At 32.9% G+C, this 25,999-nt stretch overlaps 3 protein-coding genes across 4 annotated transcripts in view; 2 read left to right on the top strand and 1 right to left on the bottom strand.

Annotated features, from left to right (window-relative positions):
• The window catches only part of Tcs4 (Threonyl-carbamoyl synthesis 4), a 51,215-nt gene extending 41,631 nt beyond the window's left edge, over positions 1 to 9,584 (top strand). The window contains exons 3-7 of the mRNA XM_072541193.1: positions 1,296 to 1,552; positions 4,408 to 4,615; positions 7,466 to 7,618; positions 8,855 to 8,996; positions 9,387 to 9,584. Coding sequence (XP_072397294.1) covers positions 1,296 to 1,552; positions 4,408 to 4,615; positions 7,466 to 7,618; positions 8,855 to 8,996; positions 9,387 to 9,579 — 953 coding nt within the window. The 3' untranslated portion in view covers positions 9,580 to 9,584. The remainder of the gene's footprint in view (positions 1 to 1,295; positions 1,553 to 4,407; positions 4,616 to 7,465; positions 7,619 to 8,854; positions 8,997 to 9,386) is intronic.
• Positions 9,585 to 14,114: 4,530 nt separating this feature from the next.
• LOC140448115 (GTP-binding protein 10) lies at positions 14,115 to 18,910 on the top strand. The gene is made up of 6 exons (XM_072541189.1): positions 14,115 to 14,300; positions 14,355 to 14,572; positions 15,192 to 15,410; positions 15,558 to 15,796; positions 18,266 to 18,389; positions 18,614 to 18,910. Exons 1-6 carry the CDS (start codon positions 14,173 to 14,175, stop codon positions 18,847 to 18,849), a joined length of 1,164 nt encoding a protein of 387 aa, XP_072397290.1. The 5' UTR covers positions 14,115 to 14,172; the 3' UTR covers positions 18,850 to 18,910.
• A 45-nt stretch (positions 18,911 to 18,955) lies between these two features.
• The window catches only part of LOC140448114 (ATP-binding cassette subfamily C member 4-like), a 66,279-nt gene continuing 59,235 nt past the window's right edge, over positions 18,956 to 25,999 (bottom strand). For both annotated transcript variants that reach the window (XM_072541187.1, XM_072541188.1), the window contains exons 18-19: positions 23,415 to 23,575; positions 18,956 to 19,363 (exon numbers count right to left, since the gene is read on the bottom strand). In XM_072541187.1, coding sequence (XP_072397288.1) covers positions 19,072 to 19,363; positions 23,415 to 23,575 — 453 coding nt within the window. In that variant the 3' untranslated portion in view covers positions 18,956 to 19,071. The remainder of the gene's footprint in view (positions 19,364 to 23,414; positions 23,576 to 25,999) is intronic.

Raw genomic sequence — 25,999 nt, 5'->3', positions numbered from 1 at the left:
AATGACACATGTGACAAGATCAACTTACACCTAAGCTTACCACAAAAGTCCTAACCAACATAATCAATAAACTAACAGCTTTATCAGATGAACAACACGGATTCAGATCCGGAAAATCCTGCGTAGACGCCGTATTTGTACTAAGACAATCACAGAAAAGGCCATCGAGTACAATAAAAGGCTTTCGATCGCATCCAAGTCCAAGACGTCTTACACCTACTGTATAAAAGAAACATACAAATCAATATTATACAAACTATCGAAAACATCTACTTCCATAATCGAATACAGGCAAAGATAATTGAAAAACTAACACAGTGTATACCAGTGCAAATCGGAGTCAGACAGGGTGACTCGTTAAGCTTATTTCTCTTTAATATAATAATGGACGAAATAATACAAGCAGTACGTAAAGGTCATGGTTACAGAATGGGGAACAAAGAAATCCAAATATTATGTTATGCAGACGACACCGCATTAGTCGCCGAAACAGAAGATGAGCTCCAAAGATTAACACACATCTTCAATACAACAGCCAAGAAATACAATATGATAATATCAGCAGAAAAATCCAAATGTATGACAACATCTAAATACCCACTACGATGTAAAATCGAAATTGATGGAAAAATAATAAAGCAGGAAGCAAGGTTTAGATATATGGGAATGAATATAACTAGTTACGGAGATTTTAAAGAAGAAGTACAACAAAGCTTAAAAGCAAGTAAAGCGGCGGGATCTCTTAATGACACAATCTGGAAGAACAAACACCTACGACAAGACACAAAAACAAGAATCTATAAAGCGGAGACAAGATCTGACACATCTAAAACGGGACGACTACTAGAAACAACAGAGATGAAGATACTTCGACGAATATCAGGGAAAAGTCTGTTGGATAGGGAGAGAAGCGAAAACATAAGAAGAACATGCAATATAGAAGACATAAATGGATGGGTGACAAAACGGAAACAGGAGTGGAACGAACACGTTAGTAGAATTGCATAGGATAGGATAGTACGAATAGCACGAGATAAGTCACCAAATGGACGAAGAAGTATTGGCAGACCAAGAAAAAGATGGTGCGATAATTTAAACAATTTAGGAGGCTAACATGGAAGAAGAAACAGGCTTTAAAGCCTACAAAAAAAGGAAGAAGTACATAAATAAGCAGTACAATTGTATTATTGTTGGTTTAAGTTTTAAATAGGTGTTTCAAAAGATTGTAGTTAATTTTTGTTTTTCCTTAAATGCTAATACTTTTATATGTAGCTATATATTTTTTTATTTTTCAGGATTACCACTTTCCCTTCTAATCGGTACCAAATATGGTAAACATTTGTGTAGAAAGTATAACAAACCATTTATGCCAATTCATCACATGGAAGCCCACGCGCTCACTGCAAGAATGCACGACAAATCTATAGAATTTCCTTTTCTAGTTCTATTAATTAGCGGTGGACATTGCTTACTCGTAGTAGCAGAATCAGTAGACAAATTTCTTCTATTGGGTGAAACCATAGACGACGCTCCTGGTGAAACCTTCGATAAGGTAAGCATCAATTTATTTAACTTTTTTTAAGATATATATATATATACAGTGTATTCTTCCTTTTCGTGAGTTGGTAAATATTGAAATATTTTCTCCACTGAACTAATTGTATCTAATTTTGGAATAGATGGATGAGTAACAGCAAAGTTTAGACCCTTTAACAATTTAACACATTAGCGACAGTTGTCAATCTATCAAATAGACATTTCAATGTAACGGAGAGTTTAATACTATCAAACGGTCTAAACTTTGCTGTTATACATCCATCTATTCCATATACATACATATATATATATATATATATATATACATATATACATTGGGTTGGAAGTGCAAAATCTTAACAGAGAGTATATTTATGTAGACATTTTGCAGAGCTGCATAGTATAGCTACTTCCATGTTTTTTGGTAGGTTAAGTCGTTAATTGATCGCTGGTAGGATACGTCTTAGGTGTAGTTCTGTCTGTTGCTAGATCATGCTGAATATGATGGTCGTTATAATTAAAATATCCGTTATTTTTAACGCATTTTTCGAATTTCTCTTAAAGTAATGCATTCTTTCTCCTCTATTTCATTATTCGAACACGTTTCATTTATTTCAAGTCTGGTATAAATTGTAATATTCGCTTTTAATTATTTTTCCACATTATCTCGTAAACAATATTTAGAGTATTGGTACAACACATTTGGAATTTATAGGCCGTGGTCTGGAATTCATATTTCTTCTGAGTTTTAAATTGAAGTCTTATTAATTTCTATACCGTCACATCACTAATCACCACTCCATTTGCCAGTCTCAGATGATTCAACAAGTCTCTGTAACTGTAGTGTTATGATAGCTTAAGGCTGAATCAGCAAGAAATCGATCCTGCTGTAGAGTATTTTTGCAACACTCTTATATTCACTTCAGAACTCTCGTTTTTCTGTTCCCAGGCTCCAATGGCCAATACTGTGATACGTTTTTGAATATTTGATTATCCAACCTGATGTGAATATTTTTTTAGTCATGATTTTAGGTTTTGTGAAATTCATGCTGAGTCCTATATGCTTAGATACTCAATGTAATTTTTTTAGCATACTTTTAAACTCATCATTGTTGTTGCTCATTCTTCTTGTAGTGCCTATCTGTTTCGAATGTTGGCGACCATCATGGCAATCTGTATTTTGCAAACTGCTGCTCTGAAAAGATTTGTGGTTGTTGTGTTGAACTACGTACGTAGATTTTTCAGCCAGGAAATCCTTCGCCTTCCTGGTCCTCGTTTTTGCAGCAAATTGTAGCAACCCATATCTTTCGCTGTTCCTCAATGTGGTCGGTATAGGATATCTTCAGGATTCGACGATAAAGCCACATTTCGAAAGCCCCAATTTTCTTGCAGGTAGCGTCTGTGATGAGAGTCCACAACTCAACTCCGTACAACAGTATAGGAAAGATATAAAATCGTAGTAACCTAATTTTTATGGATGCTATAAATCATGGTATTTGAATAGCTTAGCCATTTTTTGCAATGCAGATCTTGCTTTCTCTGTCCTACATTTTATTTCTAGGGAATGGTCCCAATTTTCATTGACGTTCGTACCAAGGTAGGTGTTCGTTTTTACTCTTTCTATTGGTTGGCCATTCACACTGATTCTTCCAATTTGCTGTTCCTTCTTAGAGATCATCATTTATTTTGTTTTCTTAATGTCCGTGAAAGTCCATATCTCTGAGTGTTGTTGCTTGTAAAGACTAAATCATATGCAAACCTCAAATAATTCTGACAAACGCCATCTAGGGTATCCCAAAATTTAGCAAAATTTAAATTGAATAGAAAATACTGTTTTTTTTTATTTAAATTTCTTACTTTTTATTCTGGACTTTCACCAATAATATCACGCACTAATTCGATATGGGCATTTGACATTTTGGCTTGTTTTTGGACCAATTATTGATTCAGTCTCCCTGAATTTTTAAATGACTCTCTTTATCATTGACGACGTTAAATCAATATTCCGATTATATTTTGTACGAAATTTTCGAACTGTGGCCGCAAAACTTTGATTATTTTTAAAATACTATTTAACAATGAAAACGCGTCAATGAAAACAACACGAAAATATCTTATGGCTGTTACCAAATCATTCGTTGTCTTGTGGAACCAATCTTGTCTGCAAAACCCTTTTATATTGGTCTTGTCGCATACAACATACAAACGTCCCATACCTTTTCCATTAATCACCGGCCATATCATTACTGAGGTGGGATGTTTAATTGTATTAATTACACACCCCTTTTCATATTTTTCCCCTGGACGTCTTAGGATAAACTGGGCCTTGCCATCCATAATTTGAAATGTGTCTTCATTGTTGAAGCAAACCTTTGAATCTAATAGTGCGACAATAAAATGATTTGTAATAATTTACCTTACGCCAATCATCAATAGACCAGTCTTTATGGATCTTGGCCCAAACTAAGCGTTTTTTGAGCATTTGTGATGTTAGTTTTGACTTCTTAACAGGCCTGCGACATTTGCGTATGGCATGAAGCCCATGCCATACCCGTAACTATGTACCCAATAGTTATGCAACTTATTCAACACCTTAGTATCCAAGTATCCAATTTTTGTGATGAGTCTAATAAATTGAGCAGGGACTGTATATATGATGTCTATATTTTGTCATTCCATGGTTTTAAAGATATCTTAATGTGCCAAGGTAAATAACTTAAAACAATATCACATAATAAACACATGGTTGTTACCAAATTGTTTAGTTTAAATATATATGCCAATATATGTTCAAAAAAAGTGTTCCACCAATCTTGTGAGCATTTTATATATACATATACTTAACATTTGTAATATTAGAACAATTTTCAGATGGCAAGACGAATGAAATTAAAAAATATTCCTAAATTCTCAACATTATCAGGAGGACAAGCCATCGAATTAGCTGCTACCAAAGCCGATAATCCTTTAGCGTATAAATTTACAATACCCCTATTAATGTACAAGAATTGTAATTTTAGCTTCGCGGGTATAAAAAATCAGCTTCTCCTTCAACTGCAGCGAGAAGAAAAAGAAAAAGGTATGTAGAAGTTTATATAAGCTAGTACTTATAATGGCTACTATACTATACTAATAAAAAAAAATTTCAAAAATAATAAATTTATTTCTTATTAATTCATATTATTTAGATTGCTTCTATTAATTTCATTAGGACATTTTAAATATTACTATTAAAATATTTAGAAACATTTAGAGTTGCATTAAAGTAAACTAGAATTTTAGACACACAATATAGTCCAGAAAAAATGTGGAAAGCATTTAGAAATGTCATAGAAACTTGTGTTGAAAAAATCAGAATATAAAAGAAGATCGTAAAGAAAGAGCACTGGAGGACAGACATAACTTATTGAAGAGCGAAGTAGAATCAAATCGAATCAAATCAAATCAAAGTAGAAGAAGCGAAAACCTAGACCAGATCACAGCAGAGGTTTAAAAAAAAGCAGAAGAGATTGGAGTAAATGGTATCCATCTGATTCTATTGCCCCATGTATCAGAACAAGATGCACAAGAAAACATATCTTTAATGTCAAAAACTTATGAATTTAATACCTTCCATGTTAAAAACTCATGAATCTAATACACAAAGGCCTTCGATAATATAAAGTAGCAGTATCTATGGTCAATACTTGCGGAGATAAGGACACCCCACAACTTAATTCAACTGAATAATACATCTATACGAAAGCCATAAGTGCAAAGTAAAAATAAACAACATACATTCCGATAATTTCAGAACAGAAGTAGAAGTTGGTGTCAGGTCATTATCCAGTACTATAACAGATGGTGCATGTAAACTTGGCAACAGTTTTTCTTTCAACTATTTCACAAACATCTCCGTGTTGATATTGTCATGATAATCGGCCGAATTTGATTTTGATTAAGACACAAGATCGGCTCCATCAATAAAAGCATGTTTTCCATCTACATGCACAATTATATATCTCTTTCCCTCGGTATCGATGTGTTTTATGGATTTTATACTCCCGTCCTGCCAAACTCGTTTTATACCGCCTTTAGCAAAAATCCATGTTTCGTCTAAATAAACAAACAAACATTTTTTTTATTTGTTATAGTTTCTTAAAAATTCTGTTCTTTTGTGAACGACACTAGCTTTTTCTTACAAAGCCTTTCTATTGTCTTCCTTTTTGAACCAACCCAATCTGTCTCAAAACTCTCCAGAGACTTCTAGAAATTTCAAATACATTTATTTCTATTAATTTCTGTAACACTGAATTTAAAGAAACATGTTCTTTATTTTCCCGCATTTTATTGTAGTCTCACGGATTTTGCAACCTTCGGAAAGATCTATGGTCTTTGAGTGTCAGCGAGGTTAGTATTGTAAGACATTTTGTCCCCTTTTTCCTTTTTGAAAAACTGACTTTAGTTTTACTTCATTAATACAGAGTGCATCACACACGCTTATGAACAAATAAAACTGGTATAGAATAGAATAGAAATATGCTTTATTGTCCCTGAAAATTGTACAATTTTATGGACATAGCTTACATAACTTAAGTTTCTTACTTATCAAATCGATATGAAGGGACCATTTAAGGTTGCTGTCTATAAAAATACCAAGAAATTTTACAGAATCAACGGTACTGATCAGGCTGTTATTAAGAAGCAAGGGTTGAAGAGCTCCTTTATTGGATAATGCTACTGTCTTATCCACATTAAAAGAGAGTAAATTAGAGTCGGACCAGGTTTTTATTTTAAGTAGATCAGAAGTTATAGTTCCCTGAAGAATTGCAATATTAGAGTTCCTCCAGGTGATACTGGTATCATCAGTAAAAAGAAAATTTGTTCCATCGACTTTTAACTTAGTGATGTCATTTATAAAAATATGAAAAAGTAGAAGACCCAATACTGAACCTTGTGGTACTCCACATACAATGCTTTTGAGACTAGAGGCAGTATCATTTGCTCTAACTAGTTGTTTCCTGATAAAATGCCTTAAGCTTTTACAGCCATCGTTTAGCTTGTTAAACTGTTTATTCGGGCTGTTAGGCCATTGTCTTCTGAGATTGATTCTCGACGTTTCGCCAACACTAGGGGTTGGCATCTTCTGGAGATGTTACTACTTCGCTTTTAAGCTGAAACTGACAATCTCAGAAGACAACGGCGTAACAGTCCGTGATTTACACAATCAAAAGCTTTGGCATAGTCACAAAAAACAGTGGCAGTGTAAAGATTATTGTTTAGTGCTTGATAGACCTCATGTAGTACAGAAAACATAGCGTCACTTTTACATAAATAGAAATTTTTAGATAAAAAGCTGAACTGACTTTGTGATCCAAAGCCATTAAAAAAAAGTCTCTCAATAATTTTGAATAGGCCTATGGACCAATTTTCTTCATTTTAGAGCTAGAGGTAGCAAAGGGTCCCTATCGGTTTTCTCAGCGGAAGCATGTAGATTAAATATTTAAAACAGTCATGTATTCATGGAATAGACTGTACAGATATTTGCAATATTTTGAACACATTTGCGAGAAGAACCTGTACGATGGAAAAACTGATAATCCAAGTCAGATTTGAAGGAAAGAAGCCAAGATAAAGATCTCCAAACCGTTGGGTGGATCAAACAAAAATACTGATTGGCCAAGGGTTACACGAAGCAACTAGCCCAGGACAGAAAAGGATGGAAAGGAATTATAAGGGTAAAAAAAATATAAAAAATTGATGGTTACATCTCTATAAGGAATTAAGACTGAGGAGAAGAAGGAAGGATTACAATATCAAATTAATAAAATAAAAAAGTTGGCCCAGCCAGGATTTGCATGATTTTCATGAATATTTTTAAATCATGACTCGTGTGACTGATTTATAGTAAGTACATTACGTTAAACCATAATTATTCGTCTTATTGCAGAGGTTCCTGCTGATGGAATTATACCGGGCGTTGACAACCTTTGTGCCAGTTTTCAGCTTGTTATAACCAGACATATCTGCCACAGAGTTCAAAGAGCGATGGAATATGTTTCTAGGAAAAAATTAATACCTCCCGATAAACAAACTCTGGTAGGTCAAAGATAAATATTTCTTATATATAATTTAAACGAAATTACGTATAAGAGTGTAGAAAGATTCATACATACATATACTAAACACAACAGGACACTCTTTCGATTATTTTCCGAACGTAAAAATCCTATCCACTGAGAGTAATTATTCGAAAATATTCTTTCTCGAGATGGCATTAATTTTTCAATAGAAAAAAGCCATTAATAAAAAGACAGATACCAACAATTTCAACAACTTGAACTCATTATTGTTAACTTTAGATAACTACAAATTTATTAATAAAAGCAATTCAGTGTCAATAATATGTTTCATTATATATGCGATATATAATATCTGTTCTACTTTATAAAATAAGTCTTTTTGCTTCTTCTTTTTTAGAAAATCCAGCGCCTAACAGGAATATTATTACCTTTAGATATGTTACCATTTTAAGACTAACATCCAACATTCTGTCGTTTTCAGTTAATAACATCGAGTTAGAATCTATGGAGAAGCTATGAGCATATTAACTTACGAATAAACAACTCATCTGGCCCCTACAAATAATAGCGAAAACTATCCAAAAAATTGTTTGTTTTAAAAAACGTTTTTACACAAAACACATGTAAAAAACTTTTACAGACAAACATTTAAGTAACATTATGTTATAAAATTATCACAAAAAATGTAGTCATATTATAAAAATTCTAGGTTATACAATATACTTAATCAGAAACAAAACAACTGGTTGAATTCATAATTATTAACCATTTATTCCATTTTCTCAACACCATGACAACTAACCTCAATTAGTGTAAAATACAAAATAATTTGTATTCTGTAATTTTTACCAATTTTGCTTATTGTAGCACCCTGATGATGCAAATAAAGATTTGCGAAAGCTTGGTAAACTAAAAAGAGTATTTCTTTCTCCTATCTTTCGCTGCATACCCAAATAGTTGTGTTTGTAGTCTAACCGATCAATGTTGATTACAAGCGTAATATACCTCCGTGTTAAAACATTTCAGTTATTACTTAGACTTTTGTTATTTTTTAACATATTTATTATTTATTTGATTTCGTTTTCATTCGGGGGCTATTGCCGATTGTGATTTGAACTATTATATAAACAAAAAAATAAGTATTTTGTAGAGAAGAAAATTAAGAAAATTGATCTGATTTCCAATATAGGCTTATATTTACCTATTCCTATAATGCATTTAGTTTTGTAACACATCCATTAAAACGTTTTAGGTAGTATCGGGTGGAGCTGCTTGCAATAATTTTATTGCAAAAGGATTATCTATGGTATGTGATGAAATAGGTTATAAACTCGTGAGGCCACCTCCAAAACTGTGTACAGATAATGGTGTCATGATAGCTTGGAACGGCGTTGAAAGGTTTGTTTCTATTATAATAAGTAACTATTGGTTTACTTTTTCCATTGAGAATTGAAGTAATGAAACCAATATGGCGCTTCTACCATGAGTATTATTTTGCAAAATGTTGGAAATATCAAATATTGCGTTACTATCGTTCAATTTTTCTTCTAATACAAATTTTTCTTGTTTATCTGCTTGCTAAATTCATAATAACCCAATATAAAATTTTATGAGACAAGTCCCCGTGTATGTATTCACTATTTGATTAAGATATTCACTATTTGACTCTTAGTCTCTCTACTTTTTTATTTATGAGTTGGGAATAATAATTGTTGTTTTACGCATGTTTTATTACTTCGTTTGGAATAAAATGTAGATCTCATATATTTCATTTAACATTATTTGTAGATGGAAAGAAAATATAGGTGTATACAACAATTTTGAACACATTGACATTGAGAAGTCTGCACCATTAGGACAAAGTTTGATAGAAGACGTAGAACGTGAACAAATCAGTTGCAATTGGGTTAAATTAACAAAATTAAATTATCCACAAATCACAAATGTAGAGCAAATTGTTGAAAATAAAGTTGTTCAATAAATTACCTTTATTTTATTTTTCTTTTATTTTTATTAAAAAATCCTTTACAAAAGGTATATTTATTTAAAAGAAGCCTTACGGGCTAAATCACAGAACGTTTTCGGACTGAATAGTCCATCTTCAGTGCTGCCACTAGAGAATTCAAACCGCAGACAGAGATCATTAAAGATAATAGTGAAAATACCATAACAAACCCAGACAGTCTCGCAGAGGTGTGAAAACAATATTGCGAAATACTATACTCTAACAACGACCCAGACAAAGAAATGGGAGAATTAGGTACGGAAGTAATGCTTAGAATTTGCAATGAGATCTGGAATACCGGAAAGTGGCCAAATGACTGGGATAAACTCAACGTTTATTCCCATGTATACAAAAAAGGTTCACCGACAAATTGCAGTAATTACCGTACAGTAGCATTGGTATCAACAGTAGCATCATTAATGAAAGACTAAAATCAATTCTCTTACTACAAATTCCCCAAGAACAATACGGATTCGTCACAGGTAGAGGAAAAAGAGAACATATTCTTAATATTCGTGAAATTATCGAAAAATCTCGAGAGTTTAACATAGAAACCTATTTATGCTTTGTTGACTATTCCAAGGCCTTCGATACCGTAAAATGGGATAAAATGTGGCATATCGGTAACAGCCAAACTCACAAAAATTGGGAAGAAGACTGACATCACAAAAAACACAAAATTACGCCTTGTTCGAGCATTGATATTTCCTATCACCACCTATGCTTCAGAAACTTGGACAATAAAAAAAGTCGACCATTTCTCTAGATCATTTAAATTAATTTGTAAATTTTGACAGGCTGTAACAGGAACCAAGCCAGAAGCCATTCTCACAGTATCTTCTGCATAGGTAGCAATTGTGCTGTTTACTCTTGTGAGAATATCTGCCGTATAGAGTAAGTATAAAGTTGGTCTCAATATACTACCCTGAGGTACTCCCGATAGAATTGGAGATATGTTTGATACTACTTCACTGAATCTGACCTGAAAGTATCGATTAGTAAGATAGGATCTCAGAAGTGCATACAGAGAATGAGGAAAGAGGAAAGTGAAATTCTATTTTAGATAGCTGCCACTCATGCCATACTTTATCAAATGCTTGTGAGACATACAAAAAGGCTGCAGTGCAGTATTCTTTCCTTTCAATTACATCTCTTGCTACTTTGGCAACCCTTTATACCTGGTCAATTGTTCCATGTTGTTGCCTAAATCCAAGGCGTGTATCGTGTAGATATTTATTTTGTTTCGATAAAGAATAATTTGTGCCATTTTCCTTTGAAACGGAAAAAAGCCCAACCTTAGTATAGCGTTAAATATGTACATAACTAACCGAAATCCTTTTTCGGGTAAATTTTTGCAGATTTTTCCCGATATTAAATCATACCTTGGAGCTTTTTTAATATTGAGATGTTTAACTACATCTTTAAGTTTGATCATTTTGATATTTTCTATAGGAGGTGACATCTGGTAGGAAGCATCTATGTTCTTGTGAATTAATTCTTCTTCTTCCATTAAGATAGTTCTGGAGTGAGGTTGAAAAACTTGGCTGAGATGATTAGCGAATGCTTGTGCTTTATCTTCATCGGCCTTGGCCCAATCGCCAGCTTCATTTCTAATGGGACCATCATGCTTAATCTGATGTTTAAATTTCTTAGAGAGTTTCCAAATAGAGTAATTTGTGTCATCCGCAGTGAGACTTTCAAGAAATTCATTTATACCTTGATTTTTGTATTCTTGTAAGCAAACGAGTAGCCCTATTCAGTTCAGTTTTGTCCTCAGGAGATCTGGAAGTTTGCCACTGTTTTCTTAGTTTTCTCTTTTCGTTTATTAAGATTTTTATATAATCTGGATATGGTACACAGTTATTACTCTGATTTAAATTTGGAGTTGATCTCCAAGCTGCATGTTGAACGATTGATGTAAGGTGATTAACTGCTTCCTCAATATTTTCATTTGTTTTAAGAGAAATATTCAAATTAATTGCGTTTTGAATATTAACTCTGAATAGACTCCAATTTGTTTTATGATTTGAAAACGTGGGGTATTTATTTGTATTATATACATATTCCATCACATCAATAAATTATGGGAGAATGGTCCGATGAAAGGTCAAGGGAAGGTTTAATATCTAAAAAGTTGTTACTAATTCCTTTTATGATAGCAAAATCGATGAGATCGGGTATTTTATTTCTATTTGTAGGCCAGTAGGTTGGTTGTCCAGTAGAAATTAAAGTCAAATTATTGTCGTTTAAACTTTTAATAAGTTCTCTTCCGCGTGTAGTTATCAATCTTGAACCCTATCTTGTTTGTTTTGCAATAAAATCACCTGCTGCAATAAAGTGATGACCTAGCCCATTGCAATAACTAGAGCCTAGCCCGTTGAAATGTTCCTCTTTAATTATTTTACCAGGGGGGCAATACGCAACTAACATCGTTACTAATTTCTACAGATATTGAGGTTGCCTGAATGTTAATTTCACAAACTTTATTTATTTTTGGTTTACATGTAAACCAAAAATAAAAACGCGATTAGCTGTGCAACTTTCAATGAAATTGGGCGAAATAAAACGTTTGCCTACACAACTGACATAATGTTAGGGAATTAAACAACAAAATTGAAGTGACTACAACAAACATTACGTTTTGGCATGATTTTATTAATCATTTTGATAATGCCGATGTCTTCAGCTAATGGTAAGACGAACTGAACCTTCTCTTTCTTCATGAAGTTAACTTCCACACCATCATTATTGATGCTAATGACTACACCCACATAATATAATGGTTTGTTCTATCCTGGAAACTCAACCAATACATAGTCGTCGACGTTAACACTTTCTACACATTCGAGAAAATCTTTGTCATCTAGGATTTCATCATCGGAGGATTTTTCGACCCACTCGCCACCAGATGATGATGGCCATGCTTCTTCTAGTAAGATCTTCTTTTTCGCTGGTTTTCGAAGCTGGAATGTCTGCTCTGCTTTGCAATTTGGATTGCTCGTTTGGCCTTCTTAGCTTCTATATTTTCAGGCGTTGTCAAAAGTTTGTTTGTCGTTTATCAATGTTGACAACTGTTTGCTAGCTGTTTATTTTTCGCTACGCCAGGAGCATCATATTTTGGCACTGGTGACACAATTTGTAAGAGTTTCCTAGGAGTCACTTCTGTGGTTTTATGAGAATAGGATTCAATAGGCTTCTTCTTTAGAATATAGAGTAAGAGTGAACCAAATGTGTTAGGTTGAGAATCCAAGGCTGAGCTATCACTTGCGTCGTCCGTGTCCATAAAGTTGTCACTGCTTCTCCTTGAAGGTAGGCGTAACCAGGAATAGAGGAGGGCGCGAATGGGAACAACTCTTAGAGATTGTTGCAGCCTGAGGCCAGGCTTTCTGTAGAAGTTGGTCAAAGCGTTCTGTTTCTTTCTAGGATTTGCATTTCTCTATTCGACAGCTGCACTTCGGAAATAGGCCTTCAATAGTTTAAAAAACGATCATTCGAGAGGCTGTAAGTAATGAGTTGTGTGGCTGGGAAGGCACAGAAAGTAGACATGATTTTCCAGCGTTATCTAATATCAAAGAATATAGAACGCTATATAAGCGTCTATATTGTTTGCTAATATGTCCGGAGTGTGTGATCCGTGTCCGTCGAGCAGTAATAGGTAGATATGGACCAGCTGCTTTCATTAGGATAAAGTGGTTTTCCAGCCAAATTTTGAAGAGGTATTCATTTATGTAGGCTGATTTTTCACTCATCACTACTTCAGATCATTAGGCATATTACCGAGTCACATTTGTTGTTTGTATACATTTTTGAACACTACGTACGGAAGTAAAAAACTTCCCTAGTATTTTAATAGGCAACAATAGTCACTGTCTCTCTTGGTTTTTTTTATTGCCGCACTTGGACTGACTTATTGCCTTTGTCTCCCACGATGAGGTCTCCCACTATTTATTCACATAGACGGTGGAATGTATTGTATATAGATATTTTTCTATAATTTTTACGTTTTAGCTTATCTCCATTTTTCAAGCATCATTCACGTAATGACAAAAAGTGGAAGCTTCGGAATTGTTGTGATTCTTTGTTTTCTCAGTTCATTAAAGATGATAACACCTGAACCTTAAAATCCATCCAAACAATACAAAATAAATAAATCTCTGGAGCTGATGCAGTATATGATAAGAAAAACGAAATATTGAAATTATTTTAGCACATGAAACAAATAGTAAAATTCTAAAATAAAAATTATAAATGATCTTAACCTGTAATGTGTTTATACTTGAACAATAATAATTATCATTACAATTAATTATGGTTTAACCCCATATGAAATAATATCTAAGTTGAATATGCCTCAACAAAACAGTTCCAGAACCTTTTTAAGCTGCCCTAACATTACCAAATCTTAATTTTCCTCGTTTACGAAACATTCCAACAACTTGGCCAAAAGGGCGATTCCAATCCTTGTAAAGAAAAATGTTGCAAACTTCACATATGTTATTGATTTTTGTCAAATAAATATATATAACCTCACTTTTTTAAATTACAAAATGCTCCTTATCCTTATTTAAAATGGTTCAACTAACTATTAAATTATTGGGAAAAATTAAACAGGCAACGAGGAAATATCAACGACTAGGCTTCAGAGACAATTTAAGAATCTATGTGCAAGGCGGACCAGGTGGAAACGGATATCCAAAGTAATTAAGTCAACTTGATTTATTTTAAATATGTTTTGAATCAAATGTTTTTAGATTTGGTGGTTTAGGTGGTAAGGGAGGAGATGTTATTGCTGTTGGTAAAGAAAACATTACGCTGGAACATGTCTTTAGATCAAATAAAGCAAAAAGATATATTGCAAAAGGAGGAAGACATTCCACACATAATTTTATAATAGGACAGCCTGGAGAAGATATTAAATTTAATGTACCAGTAGGTGTTGTACTAGATACTGAACTTGGTAAAAGATTAGGTAAATGAATTTAAATATTATTATTTTGTCAGGTAATTTAGATTAACATTACAAGAGAAATTTCATGTATCACTGAATATGTATTAGAACAACCAGACTAACTCAATCAATTTAATTAATCTTTTGTTATTGTAATAATACCAGAGAATGGATGTAAAATGAATATGTTAATGATTTTCACTTCATTTTTGTTTATTCCTGGCTAATGGTCATTTTATCTTCTAAGTAGAGTTAGTTTATTAAGAATTTTTAAGTTCTGGGAATTATGTAAGAACTACTAGTAGTAATAGTGTAGTTATTGGATGACAAAGCAAATTATAAAAATAGGTAAAAGTTCAAAGCATAAAATCATACAGAATAATCTACAGAGATCAAAAAGCAAATAGAATAGCTAAGAATGAATCACTAACAGAACAATTTTATTCTTACTTATTTTAAAGGTTTCGATTGTATATTTTTTTTATATCAATACATTTTATTTTTAATCTTGTGGTGACTCCTAATAATACTAATGAAATCAAACTAATAGTTATTGGTTAAAAAAGCTTAGGAAGGACCTACATAATGCATGTCTGTTGCCAGTATAAATATTTTATATAAAATTACATTCTTTTCACAGGTGAAGTAAATAATGAGGGGGAAGAAATAATATTAGCAAAAGGTGGCACAGGAGGACACAGTAAAAATGGTTATTTGGGAACCAAAGGACAAGCTTACTCAGTAAAACTTGATTTGAAGCTAATTGCTGATATAGGACTAGTTGGATTTCCTAATGCTGGAAAGAGTACTTTGCTGAAAGCTATTTCACATGCCAAACCTAGAATAGCCAATTATCCATGTAAGTTGTAAAAAATCTTTTATTTATTTCTAGCTTTTTGTATCACATATTGGTCATATTTCTTCAAAAAGTTGTATCTTTTATATCTAATTCGTCAATCTACAATTATTTTTAATGTCATGTGTTAAATAAATAAAAATGTTTTAGTTACAACTGTAAAACCAAATGTAGGAATCTTAATGTATCCAGACCATCGACAGATATCTATGGCAGACTTACCAGGTCTTATAGAAGGTGCCCATCTCAACAAGGGAATGGGACACCAATTTCTTAAACATATTGAGAGAACGAAATTAATTCTTATGGTGGTCGACATTAATGGATTCCAGTTAAGTCCTCAGTACCCACATAGAAGTTGTTTAGAAACTGTGATGCTTTTAATTAAGGTAATACTTTTCAAACTAATTACTTTTAGATCAACTTATCATATGCCTACAGGAAAATGGGGATAATGGGATAGATTATTTTATTTTTGTATTTCAGTTTATTTATTCAACAATATACAAATTCAGTTATAAATATAAATTATTAAAGCAAGAAGCGTAGCTATGTTCATTTTATAAGTAGTGCATTAAAACAATGGTTTTACATAAATTTAACCCTTTAACAGTTAGTGGCAACAATAAAAGCCACTTACAGAACACTCCATTAAGCCATGTAAATGCAAGTGATTATGGTCTATAATAGGTGTTTATGTTGCTTGCAATGCTCACTGCCTTCTATAGAAGTCACTTGCCATGCCCCCTCCAAAATAAGATACAACTGGTTTCGATGTGTGCCACTAACTGTTGCGAGCTACTGCCTAATTTCGAAAGCCTGTGTAGCTGGGGTGCATTTTATTTTGCTCAAGTTATTTATATTACAACTAATTTTAAGTATAATTTTCATTGCATAATAATGTAAAACTCAATTTATGCCGCATTTTATTGAAACAAGATATGCGCTAAAGAAATACAGTCAGTTTCTTAGACTATTTGTCCTATTTTTGGTGTTTGTTGGTAGAACAAATTCATGGGTGGCATTAATATATTTGATCAATACTTTGCCTCCTACTCCATCTCATGGAAAAGTCATAAAAGTTATTTACAATTTTGATCGATACTAGTCAATGAACTAGTTGGTAATTTTTCCGGCAATAATCAAAGAAGTGCACCAACTACTACAAGCAAAAACAAAATGCGTAAAATTAGGGGATGTTCTATTTCTACCAATAATGTCACTAGAAAAACGAATGTTGGGGTGCATTTACCAGCGTGCGATGTGCACATTGCTCCACCAAAACAAATGTAAAGAAGCATGTAGTGAGTGTAATGTTGTTCTGTGTTTAGAATGTTTCGAAGAATTTCATACAACTGAGCAGATTTTTATTTTGGACAGTCACTATTTAGAATTTGTAGTAATGTTATGATAGAGAGTACCACATACATTATTATTTCAATGCTTAGACTCAGTTGGTCTGGACACATATGACATTAGATTGCTTAAAAATCTTTACTACAATCAGACCGCTTGTGTTAAGGTGGACCAAGAGGTTTCAGCTAAAGTTTCTATTAAGCGTGGTGTCAGACAGGGATGTGTTATGTCACCGATGTTGTTTAATGCCTACACTGAACCAGTTTTTGAAATAGCGTTAAATAATCGCCGCAAAGGTGTTAAGATCGGTGGTGAAATTATTAACAACATCAGATACGCCGATGACACCGCAATAATGGCAGAGAGTCTAGAAGATCTTCAATACCCTGTTAAATGCTGTAAATAACGAATGCACTGAAAAGGGCTTAACAGTCAACGCAAAAAAACAAAATGGATGGTGGTCAGAAAAATTAATATCGAAGACTCAGTACTAAGATTAGATAACAAAATCCTGGAAAGGGTGGAACACTTTAGATATCTGGGTAGCTGGATTGACTGCAGGGTTGAAAGTGACGAGGAAATTTCGACCAGAATAGAACTCGCACGGAAAAATTTTATCAACTGGCGTTCTGTACTATGCAGTAGAAGTCTACCGTTGACCACACGTCTAAGAGTATTGAAGTGCTACGTCTGGTCCACTTTGTTCTATGGATGTGAAACCTGGACAACAAAAATAAAAAATATCAACAAATTAGAAGCGTTTGAGTTATGGTGTTACCGTCGCATGCTCAGAATCTCGTGGACAGCACACATATCTAACGAACGCGTGCTAGAGACCGTGCACAAAGAGCGAGAATTGATCAACATCATCAAAATGAGAAAGGTCCAATACTTCGGTCATATAATGAGAGAACCTAAATATCGCTTACTCCGGTTAATCATTCAGGGCAAAATCGAAGGAAAACGTTGGGTCGAAAGAAAACAACTTTCCAGCCGACCGAGAATCATTTCATCAGCTTGTCAATATGACGATAGCCAACGCTTGAATACAAGCACGGCACACAAAGAAGAAGAAGTAATGTTATGTTTGTAAATGCCCCGTTTTAGTTTGTCTCGTTTTTAAATTAATACATTTTGAATAATTTTTGTGATTTATTTATATAAAAAATAAGTGACCACTTCAAAAATACTTTGTGATGAAAATTTAATTATGATTTGTCAATTTTTATAAAATAGCATTTCATTTAAACCAGATTTTAATTTAAAATCAGACAGAAATAAGAAAAAAATATTTGCTTGTTAAAGGGTTAAATAAGATATTTTTAGCGGTAAAATGGAGAATATTCTAGTTATTTCATATATCTGTAGATTTGTCAAAAATTTAAAACTTACATAGATGTGGATAGATCTTTCCCTGCTTATAAATTGTATGTATACTACACAGATAGGACATAGGAGACATGTCTAAACATTAATGTCTAAAAACTTCATTATTCTTTTAGGAATTGGAAATGTATAACGAAACTTTGCTATCAAAACCAGCGATGATGGTTATCAATAAAATGGATACTGAAGGAGCAGTTGACAAGTTTCAGGAAATAAAAGAACAGCTTAAACATTTAGAAGGTATGAAAATGGTTTTTCTTATTTGACCAATGAGAAATAGTTATTGTTTAGCAAGTTTGGAAAGCTTATATGTATCAATAATAATTGTTGAACAATTATTGTTCAGCTATTTGCAGTGTTAGTGCCAGTAACTGCATTAGTTGTCCCTTAAACTATTTTTAGTATCAACTGGTTTAGTATTGGATACCGCTACTACAATTTTATTTTATTAAATGTTATTTTAGGTTTCTTTAACAACTATCCGGATAATATGAGGCCCCTTAGCAATCTCAAATTTAGCGAAATAATTCCAGTATCAGCAAAAGAAAATCCAGAAGATATAAATTACGTAAAAGAAAGGTTAAGAAAAATGTTAGATCTAATTGCCGAAACTGCGGAAAAGGATGAAAACGGTAAACCAAAAGATGATGTGGAAACTATTCGCGCTACCTTAAAAGAAAAAGGACCTGCCCTTATGTAATTATTAAACAGAAATTGTATACTAAACGTTATAATAAAATTTTAATAATTTTGTTTCTATATCCAAGCATTTTTATTTAACCAGAAGACGAACAAAAAAATATGTTTTTTGAACAGGTATTTATTTATAGGAATAGAAATATAATTTTCATTTTACTATAAATTTCCAAATAATTATATGTATAAAGCTTTTATTAATAAAAAAGATTTTAATAAATTCGACTCAATCGTCACCAACAATAACTTCTGACGATGTATGTTTCTTATAATAATCATCCTTTGCAATATCTGTTAACATAGTTTCCATTGATGGTCCAGCATCTTTCAGAATATTCGCAAAATACCCATCTGAGTTCTGTATAAGTCGGTAGGGGTGATCAAATTCTACAGCTTGGCCAGCATCCATTACGAGAACTCGATCAGAATCCATAATAGTGTTTAATCGATGTGCAACAGTTAGCACTGTACAATCTCTAAACCTCTCACGAATTGTTTTTTGGATTAGAGCATCAGTTCTGAAATAAATATATATCTATTACGTTATTGTTTATCTGGAATTTTAAGGTCCTATATCTACAATATAAATTAGAAGCGTACAACAAAGATTCAATCAGGTTTAAGCACTTGGAATATGTCTGCTGCTAGTGTGTATTAGTGATAATCAACTTAAGGCAAAATAGAGCATGAAAACCTAATCAGTTAATGATTAAAAATACTTCTGTTAAAATAAAGACATAGTAAAATATATATAGTAGAAATCCTCAATTTAGAAGAGTGATATCATAGTTTAAACGCCGAATATCCTCAAATTTAAATGTACACAGCCCTCGAAAACTGCCTGTTTTCTCGATTGCAATTTGCGTTTCCTCATAAGAAATTACAGAATATATAAAGTAGTATATTTATTTGTGCTTCTCTATAGTAGACTTGACCAGAAGTTGTCGTACAGTGTAGCCAATTCTTGTTCACAAGTAGTAATTATGGTCACAAAACCTGTATTCTTCCACGCAGCGATTATTACCGTCATAAAAATACCAAAAAACATGATTTTTTCAATAGTAAAAATTAAGCACAAAATTGTAATGAAATAAATTTTATTTATATGTTCCGTTTTGTTACGTATTTAAATTTATAAAATAAAAATCGATATTTTAAAACATTATTTTTCAATCGTTTGGCAATGTTGGAATTAGCGAGGAAACTCCGTTTTACAATTCGGATCCAGATATGCAGTAAAACTAGTTTTTATTATTTTTTTGCCGAAGAAATGGTTCACATTGGTGTTTCTATGGGTAGTGCATGTGTTTTTGTGAGTATATTTTATGTGATAAGTTTATAAACTTATTGTTGTCAATACTGTATTGTAGTATTGATAAAACGTGTTATGATAATAAGAGTGTTATAGTTTGTCGTTTTATAGTAAATATTTAGTTATATTCTTATACAGAATTGTTGAAATTATTGTATATATAGTATATATCCAGATTATTGAAATACAATGGACGAAAAACCGAGTTGTTCCAAGAGAAGACAGCAAAATTCTGATATTGATTCCAAAAATGAAAAGCCGCAAAAGAGACGGAAAATGTTAACGTCCGAAGAGAAGATAATGATACGAAACGTTTATGAAGGAATTGTCGGCAGAAAAATGGCATTAAACGTTAGCCAAGCGGTCGACATTTGTAGCAGTTTAACAAAAGTATCCGTTAGCTGCATTTATCGTGTACAATACATCGGAAAATAAAAAGCAAGAAAAAGGTAAAACTAGAGGTAGGAAAAGCATCGTTTTGGATGACGAGACAAGGAATATTATACGTCGAAAAATTCATTCATTTTATTTTCGGAGTGAAATTCCAACACTGAAAAAAATTTCTCAAGAGCTCGAAAACGATGACTCTTTACCCAAGATATCTCGTAGGGTCTTAATCAGGACCATTCACGAACTGAACTTTCGATATGTAAAACGCAACAGAAAAAGTATGCTATTAGAAAAAAATGAAATTATTCTGTAGAGAAGAAAATATTTAGAAGAAATACGAAAAATTCGCAGTACTGGATGCAAAATATATTATTTGGATGAAACCTGGATTAACGAAGGTCATACAGTTGGAAAAGTTTGACAAGATTTAAAAGTAAAAAGTAAACGCGAAGCATTTATAGAAGGCTGGTCTACAGGATTAAAAGCTCCATCAGGAAAGGGACGGCGTTTAATCATCACCCATATAGGAAGTGATACAGGGTTCCTTGATGATGGTTTGCTTCAATTTGAGTCAAAAAAAACAGGTGATTATCATGAAGAAATGACTTCTGAAGTATTTGAGCGCTGGATTAAGAGAATCTTACCAAAATTGGAATCTGGGTCTGTGGTTGTTATGGACAATGCGCCATATCATAGCCGCTGACTAGAACAATTACCGACGACGGCATGGCGGAAAGGGTTAATTCAAGAATGGCTTACAGAAAAGGAGATTGCATACAAAGAATCAATGCTCAAAATTCAACTATTTGACATTGCACGGTTAAGGAAAAGTGAATATCTTAAATATGTTGTGGATAACACTGCAAAAGATTATGGTGTTAAAGTTCTGCGTCTACCACCTTATCATTGCGAACTTAATCCCATTGAACTTATCTGGGCGCAAGTGAAAGGAGAATTAGCACGCAATAACAAAACGTTCAAATTAAACGAAGTTAAGGAACTTTTGATTCAAGCAATCCTCCATGTAACTCCAGAGAAATGGGCTAAATGTATAGGCCACATAATTAAAGAAGAATATCGTATGTGGGAACTTGACACTCATGTCGAAGTTTTACTAGAGCCAATTATAATTACACCAGGTGAAGATAATGACAGCGATAGCAGCACTGCATCTTCAGATTTAGACAGCGAATAATATTTTCTAATAGTTTAGTAGGAACATCAGCATAAAAAAACCAAAACCAAAAAAAAACGAGAAGAACATAGTAAGTGTGTATAGTGTTTGTGTTTAAATAGAATAGAACAAAGTTTTGTTACATCCAAAATTATTTTTATTTTGTTTTTATAGAATTTTATTTTGTTTTATAGGATTTTATTTTGTTTTGTTTTATACTGTTTAAGTGTTTTGTTTATTTTATTTAATGGGAAAATATGGCTCTTGGCGAACACCCATTTAAAAAAAAAGTAACGCGCCACAAGACATACCTCTAGGGTGGTGTGGAAACTGTCTTAAAATTTGTTTTAAAAACATTTCATTGTGTAACTCTTTAAGGGCGGGTCACGTCAAAAGACGTTTTAGCGTAACTTACGCGGCAGCCGGGTGGCATCAGTAAGCTTTCTGCAAAATTACTTGTTTTTATAGCTTTTTGTTTGTGGCATTCTGTATTTTTAGAAGACTGTATGGAATAAGCCACAAAATATTTATTTATAGGTTTAATTTACTGATGTTTCGATCTCTATATAAAGACAACGTTTTCAAATATACAACTGATAGTAATATTTATTTTTCTATGGCTTTTTACTTGCCGTTCTGTATATTTAGAAATAATGTTGGGAATAAGTAACAATATATTGAATTGAAATGTTTAATTTACTGACGTTTCGATCTCTATATAAAGAGATCGTTTTCAAATATACAAATGATAGCAATATTTATTTTTTTTGTGGCTTTTTGCTTGTGGCATTCCGTATTTTTAGGGAGAATGTTGGAAATAAGCCACAATACATCTATTTACATGTTTATTTTACTGACGTTTCGATCTCTATTACAGAGACCGTTTTTAAAGTTAAGAAAAAAAAAAGAAAATAATATAAGAATATATAAATATATAATAATAAACAAATAAAATAAATAGGTATAACTATAATTTATATCTTTGAAAACGGTCTTTGGATATAGAGATTGAAACTTCAGTAAAAACCTGCAGATAAATATATTGTGGCCTATTTTGAACAATAATATTTAAACAATATAATATAATTAACGTTGAAATAAAAGTGAGTGAACGCCACTGGATTTTCATACGTCTTTCCCCACTTCTACGCCTTCAAACGATGACTCACTCTCCCAAATAGTGAAATTAGAGTTTAGAACATTAGAAAAAGAAATAAATAATTTTTTTATTGAAATATTTTAATTTTAATGAAAATATTTTGAAACGTCAAGTAAATACAACCCAATACATTAAGAACTTATTTTGGCAGCATTTTTTGTGATGACTTGTATTACAAAATGTTTCATGGGATTTAAGAAAGGTCTAGGAACCTGGGATGCACTGTTTGCAGTGAGAGTTTTTTCGCAGAGATGTCTAGATATAAATCAGGAAGTATATGCCTGTTTCATTGATTTTGAGAAAGCATTTGACTGTGCAACTTAATCGGCTCAAAGAAATTTTTTTAAATAAAAACATAGACAAGTTGCAAATGAACTGACTGAGCATATCCAGATTATCTCTGGAGTCTATTATGACATCTTAATGGTGTATCTTTAAACTCTTAAATTAATATGGAATAAGCAAAGAATAATAAAACAAAAGTTTGTCTCAGGTGAATTGAAATGACAGTTTATTAAAAGAATTGCTACTCACTGCGGATCTACGTTAGCTGTAGCTTCATCCATGACAAGAATTTTATTATTTCGTACTATAGCTCTTGCAAGACATATGAGCTGCCTTTGTCCTGCGCTAAAATTGGAACCTCCTTCACTAACAGGTTGATTTAAATCAGTAATAACTCCTTTAAGTTCCACCTACAATAAATAAAACATATTTTCAATATGACAATATACAATAAAAATTATTTTAATTAAATTGATAATAAAAATTTTCTTTACCAATATGAGTTTAGCCTTTACCTATGACATTATTTGAGGGTGGTAATGTATATTGTCGAATCATTTAAAGGGTTTGGATTCAAATCAAACTCATCATGCTGTTCTACATTATATTAGTTAATAGTATGTGTAACTGCAGGCGCACCTCCCAGAAAATAATCATCGCTTTGCCCATGCGAGTGTTCCACACCTTGATTAGATTATGGATCTTAGGAAGACAGACTACTGTTAGGGGACCAAAAGAGTAGCAACATGCAAGGTAAAGGTAAATTGTTATCAAACCAGTATGCAAATTATGTGTCTTAAAGAACTGTCACAAACGGAACAGAAGGCAAATGAATACTAACTATCCGTATATTCCTTGCTTTCGCAGACAATGAACAGGCATTTGACAATATCAAGATGTGGGCCATCGAAGCTGTTAATAATAGTAGAATAGATTCAAGATATAGACAATAGTGTCTCGCCTAAGGTAAAAGAACCTTGGTTCCAAACCTTGATTAGATTATGGATCTTAGGAAAACAGACTACTGTTAGGGGACCAAAAGAGTAGCAACATGCAAGGTAAAGGTTAATTGTTATCAAACCAGTATGGAAATTATGTGTCGTAAAGAACTGTCACAAACGGTCTGTTAGAAGCACCTGGTCGTGCTTCCTTTTATATTAGATTTTTTACGTACATTGGGAGCTCTGTAGGTACGGATTGTTATTTCTCTCATATTTATGGCAGCAAAATGGACAAAATCAGTTCAAGTAAAAAGCAGAGGCTCTAAAAAGGATAAAAAAATTACAAAGTAGCTCACAAAAGAAATCAGTCTTCACGACATCTGGATAGAAAGCAATATTAGAGAATAATTTTTATACTCGTACAGAAATCATCGAAAAAATTAAATTTCTCAATTTATAGGGGAACAGTGATCCTAAAAACTAGCTGGACAAAATGCCGTCTGATAATTAATTAGGGTTTATAAAAGATAACCTAATAAAGTTCTATATACTCCTAGATATGAAGGAAGTCTTTTTAAAAGAACAAAATGGAGGTACTTTAAGTTGACATGTGCAAAAGAACGGTCCGAAACATTGCAAAATAATCTTAGGGAAACCTCGAATTTTCTTAAAGAAAATAATGTGGAGAGTCGTTAAGGTTGATGAACTCAATGCTAATGTAGCTTGAAGAGACCACTAGTGAGAATCTAAAAGGGACTTTAGCCAATCTTCATAAAAAAATAAAAGAATCAGTAAGATGACGCTGGACAGTCCTGGACAATCCTGGCAGATACGGTTTTGATTCCAAGTGGACAGTTTTTTAACCAAGATCCATCCATCCAGTTGGGGTAAACTGAATAGAAAGAGTCTGTCTGATAAAATCTTTGGTCCTCTTTTTTCCATTAAGTTCGAAAGTAATCTAACTGGGCGTGAATTTTTGTTTGATGAATTTCTTACCAGACATTTGCTGCTTGCCAAACTTTTTAAACCGCCTTGATTTGTTTTGGAAAAAATGCTGTTGTATTCAATTCGGCTCGTAAATTCTCCCATAACATCAAATTCCTTCTGGAAAAAGTAAATCTTGCAGTTTACGGCCTCATTACCTCTCCGAACAAGTTCAAATGAGCAAAGGTGAAAAAACTTTTTTGTGCTCCATCGGAGGTTTCCTTTTTTAATGCTTTTGAACTGAGTTTTCTTTTTTCTTGAACACTTTGAAGCTGCCTCCGCTTGATATCTCTAGCCAATCTTGCAGATTTGAAAGATATATCTGTAAATGGGTCGTTTTTTATGCCGTACTCCGTAAAATATTTTTCTTGTACCATTTTTGCTGTAGTATTCCACATTTACTTTACAGACGACTTTTTACAGTCTTCGCCATTGCCTTTTTTTCATTTTAAAGGCATAATCCTCGAGCATTTGTGCTAGTTCCGTTATGGTAGTACATCTTTCAAGCGTAAAATTTCTCACCCGTAGGAACTCCGAAAATGGGTCCAAATAGAACTTCTGGACCTCTGTGTGTTCAATAAGACATTTTCCGAAACCAATTTTTTTATTTCTTCACCTGACGTATCCAAATCTTGATTTTTCGTCTGGATTCATTATATCTGTCAAAAATTGATTACGCCTCAATGACGTTTGTCAAACTGACAACAATAGAATTACCAGACACCTTCGTGACGGATCTGTCATAAGTTTGTTGCTGAGAAGTCCCGGACAGGAAGGAGTTTTGTCAGTAGAAAACGTGGCGTTGCTACGACGTTTTATCAGTTAAAAATAGTCTAGTGAAATAGTCAGAATAAAGAATTTTACGTTTGTCAGAAATTGAATATTTGGTATGATTTTTATTTTGTGGTA

The sequence above is a fragment of the Diabrotica undecimpunctata genome, chromosome 8, assembly GCF_040954645.1.
Source record: "Diabrotica undecimpunctata isolate CICGRU chromosome 8, icDiaUnde3, whole genome shotgun sequence".
Taxonomy (NCBI): Eukaryota; Metazoa; Arthropoda; class Insecta; order Coleoptera; family Chrysomelidae; genus Diabrotica; species Diabrotica undecimpunctata.
This window is presented reverse-complemented; position numbering and strand designations above follow the sequence as displayed.

What these genes read in the sequence shown, in the direction of transcription:
- LOC140448115 (XM_072541189.1), top strand. Translation starts at nt 14,173, where the DNA reads ATGGTTCAACTAACTATTAAATTATTGGGAAAAATTAAACAGGCAACG. An exon ending in TGAACTTGGTAAAAGATTAG is followed by an intron (nt 14,573 to 15,191) that starts GTAAATGAATTT and finishes TTCTTTTCACAG; the next exon opens with GTGAAGTAAATAATGAGGGG. An exon ending in ACAGCTTAAACATTTAGAAG is followed by an intron (nt 18,390 to 18,613) that starts GTATGAAAATGG and finishes ATGTTATTTTAG; the next exon opens with GTTTCTTTAACAACTATCCG.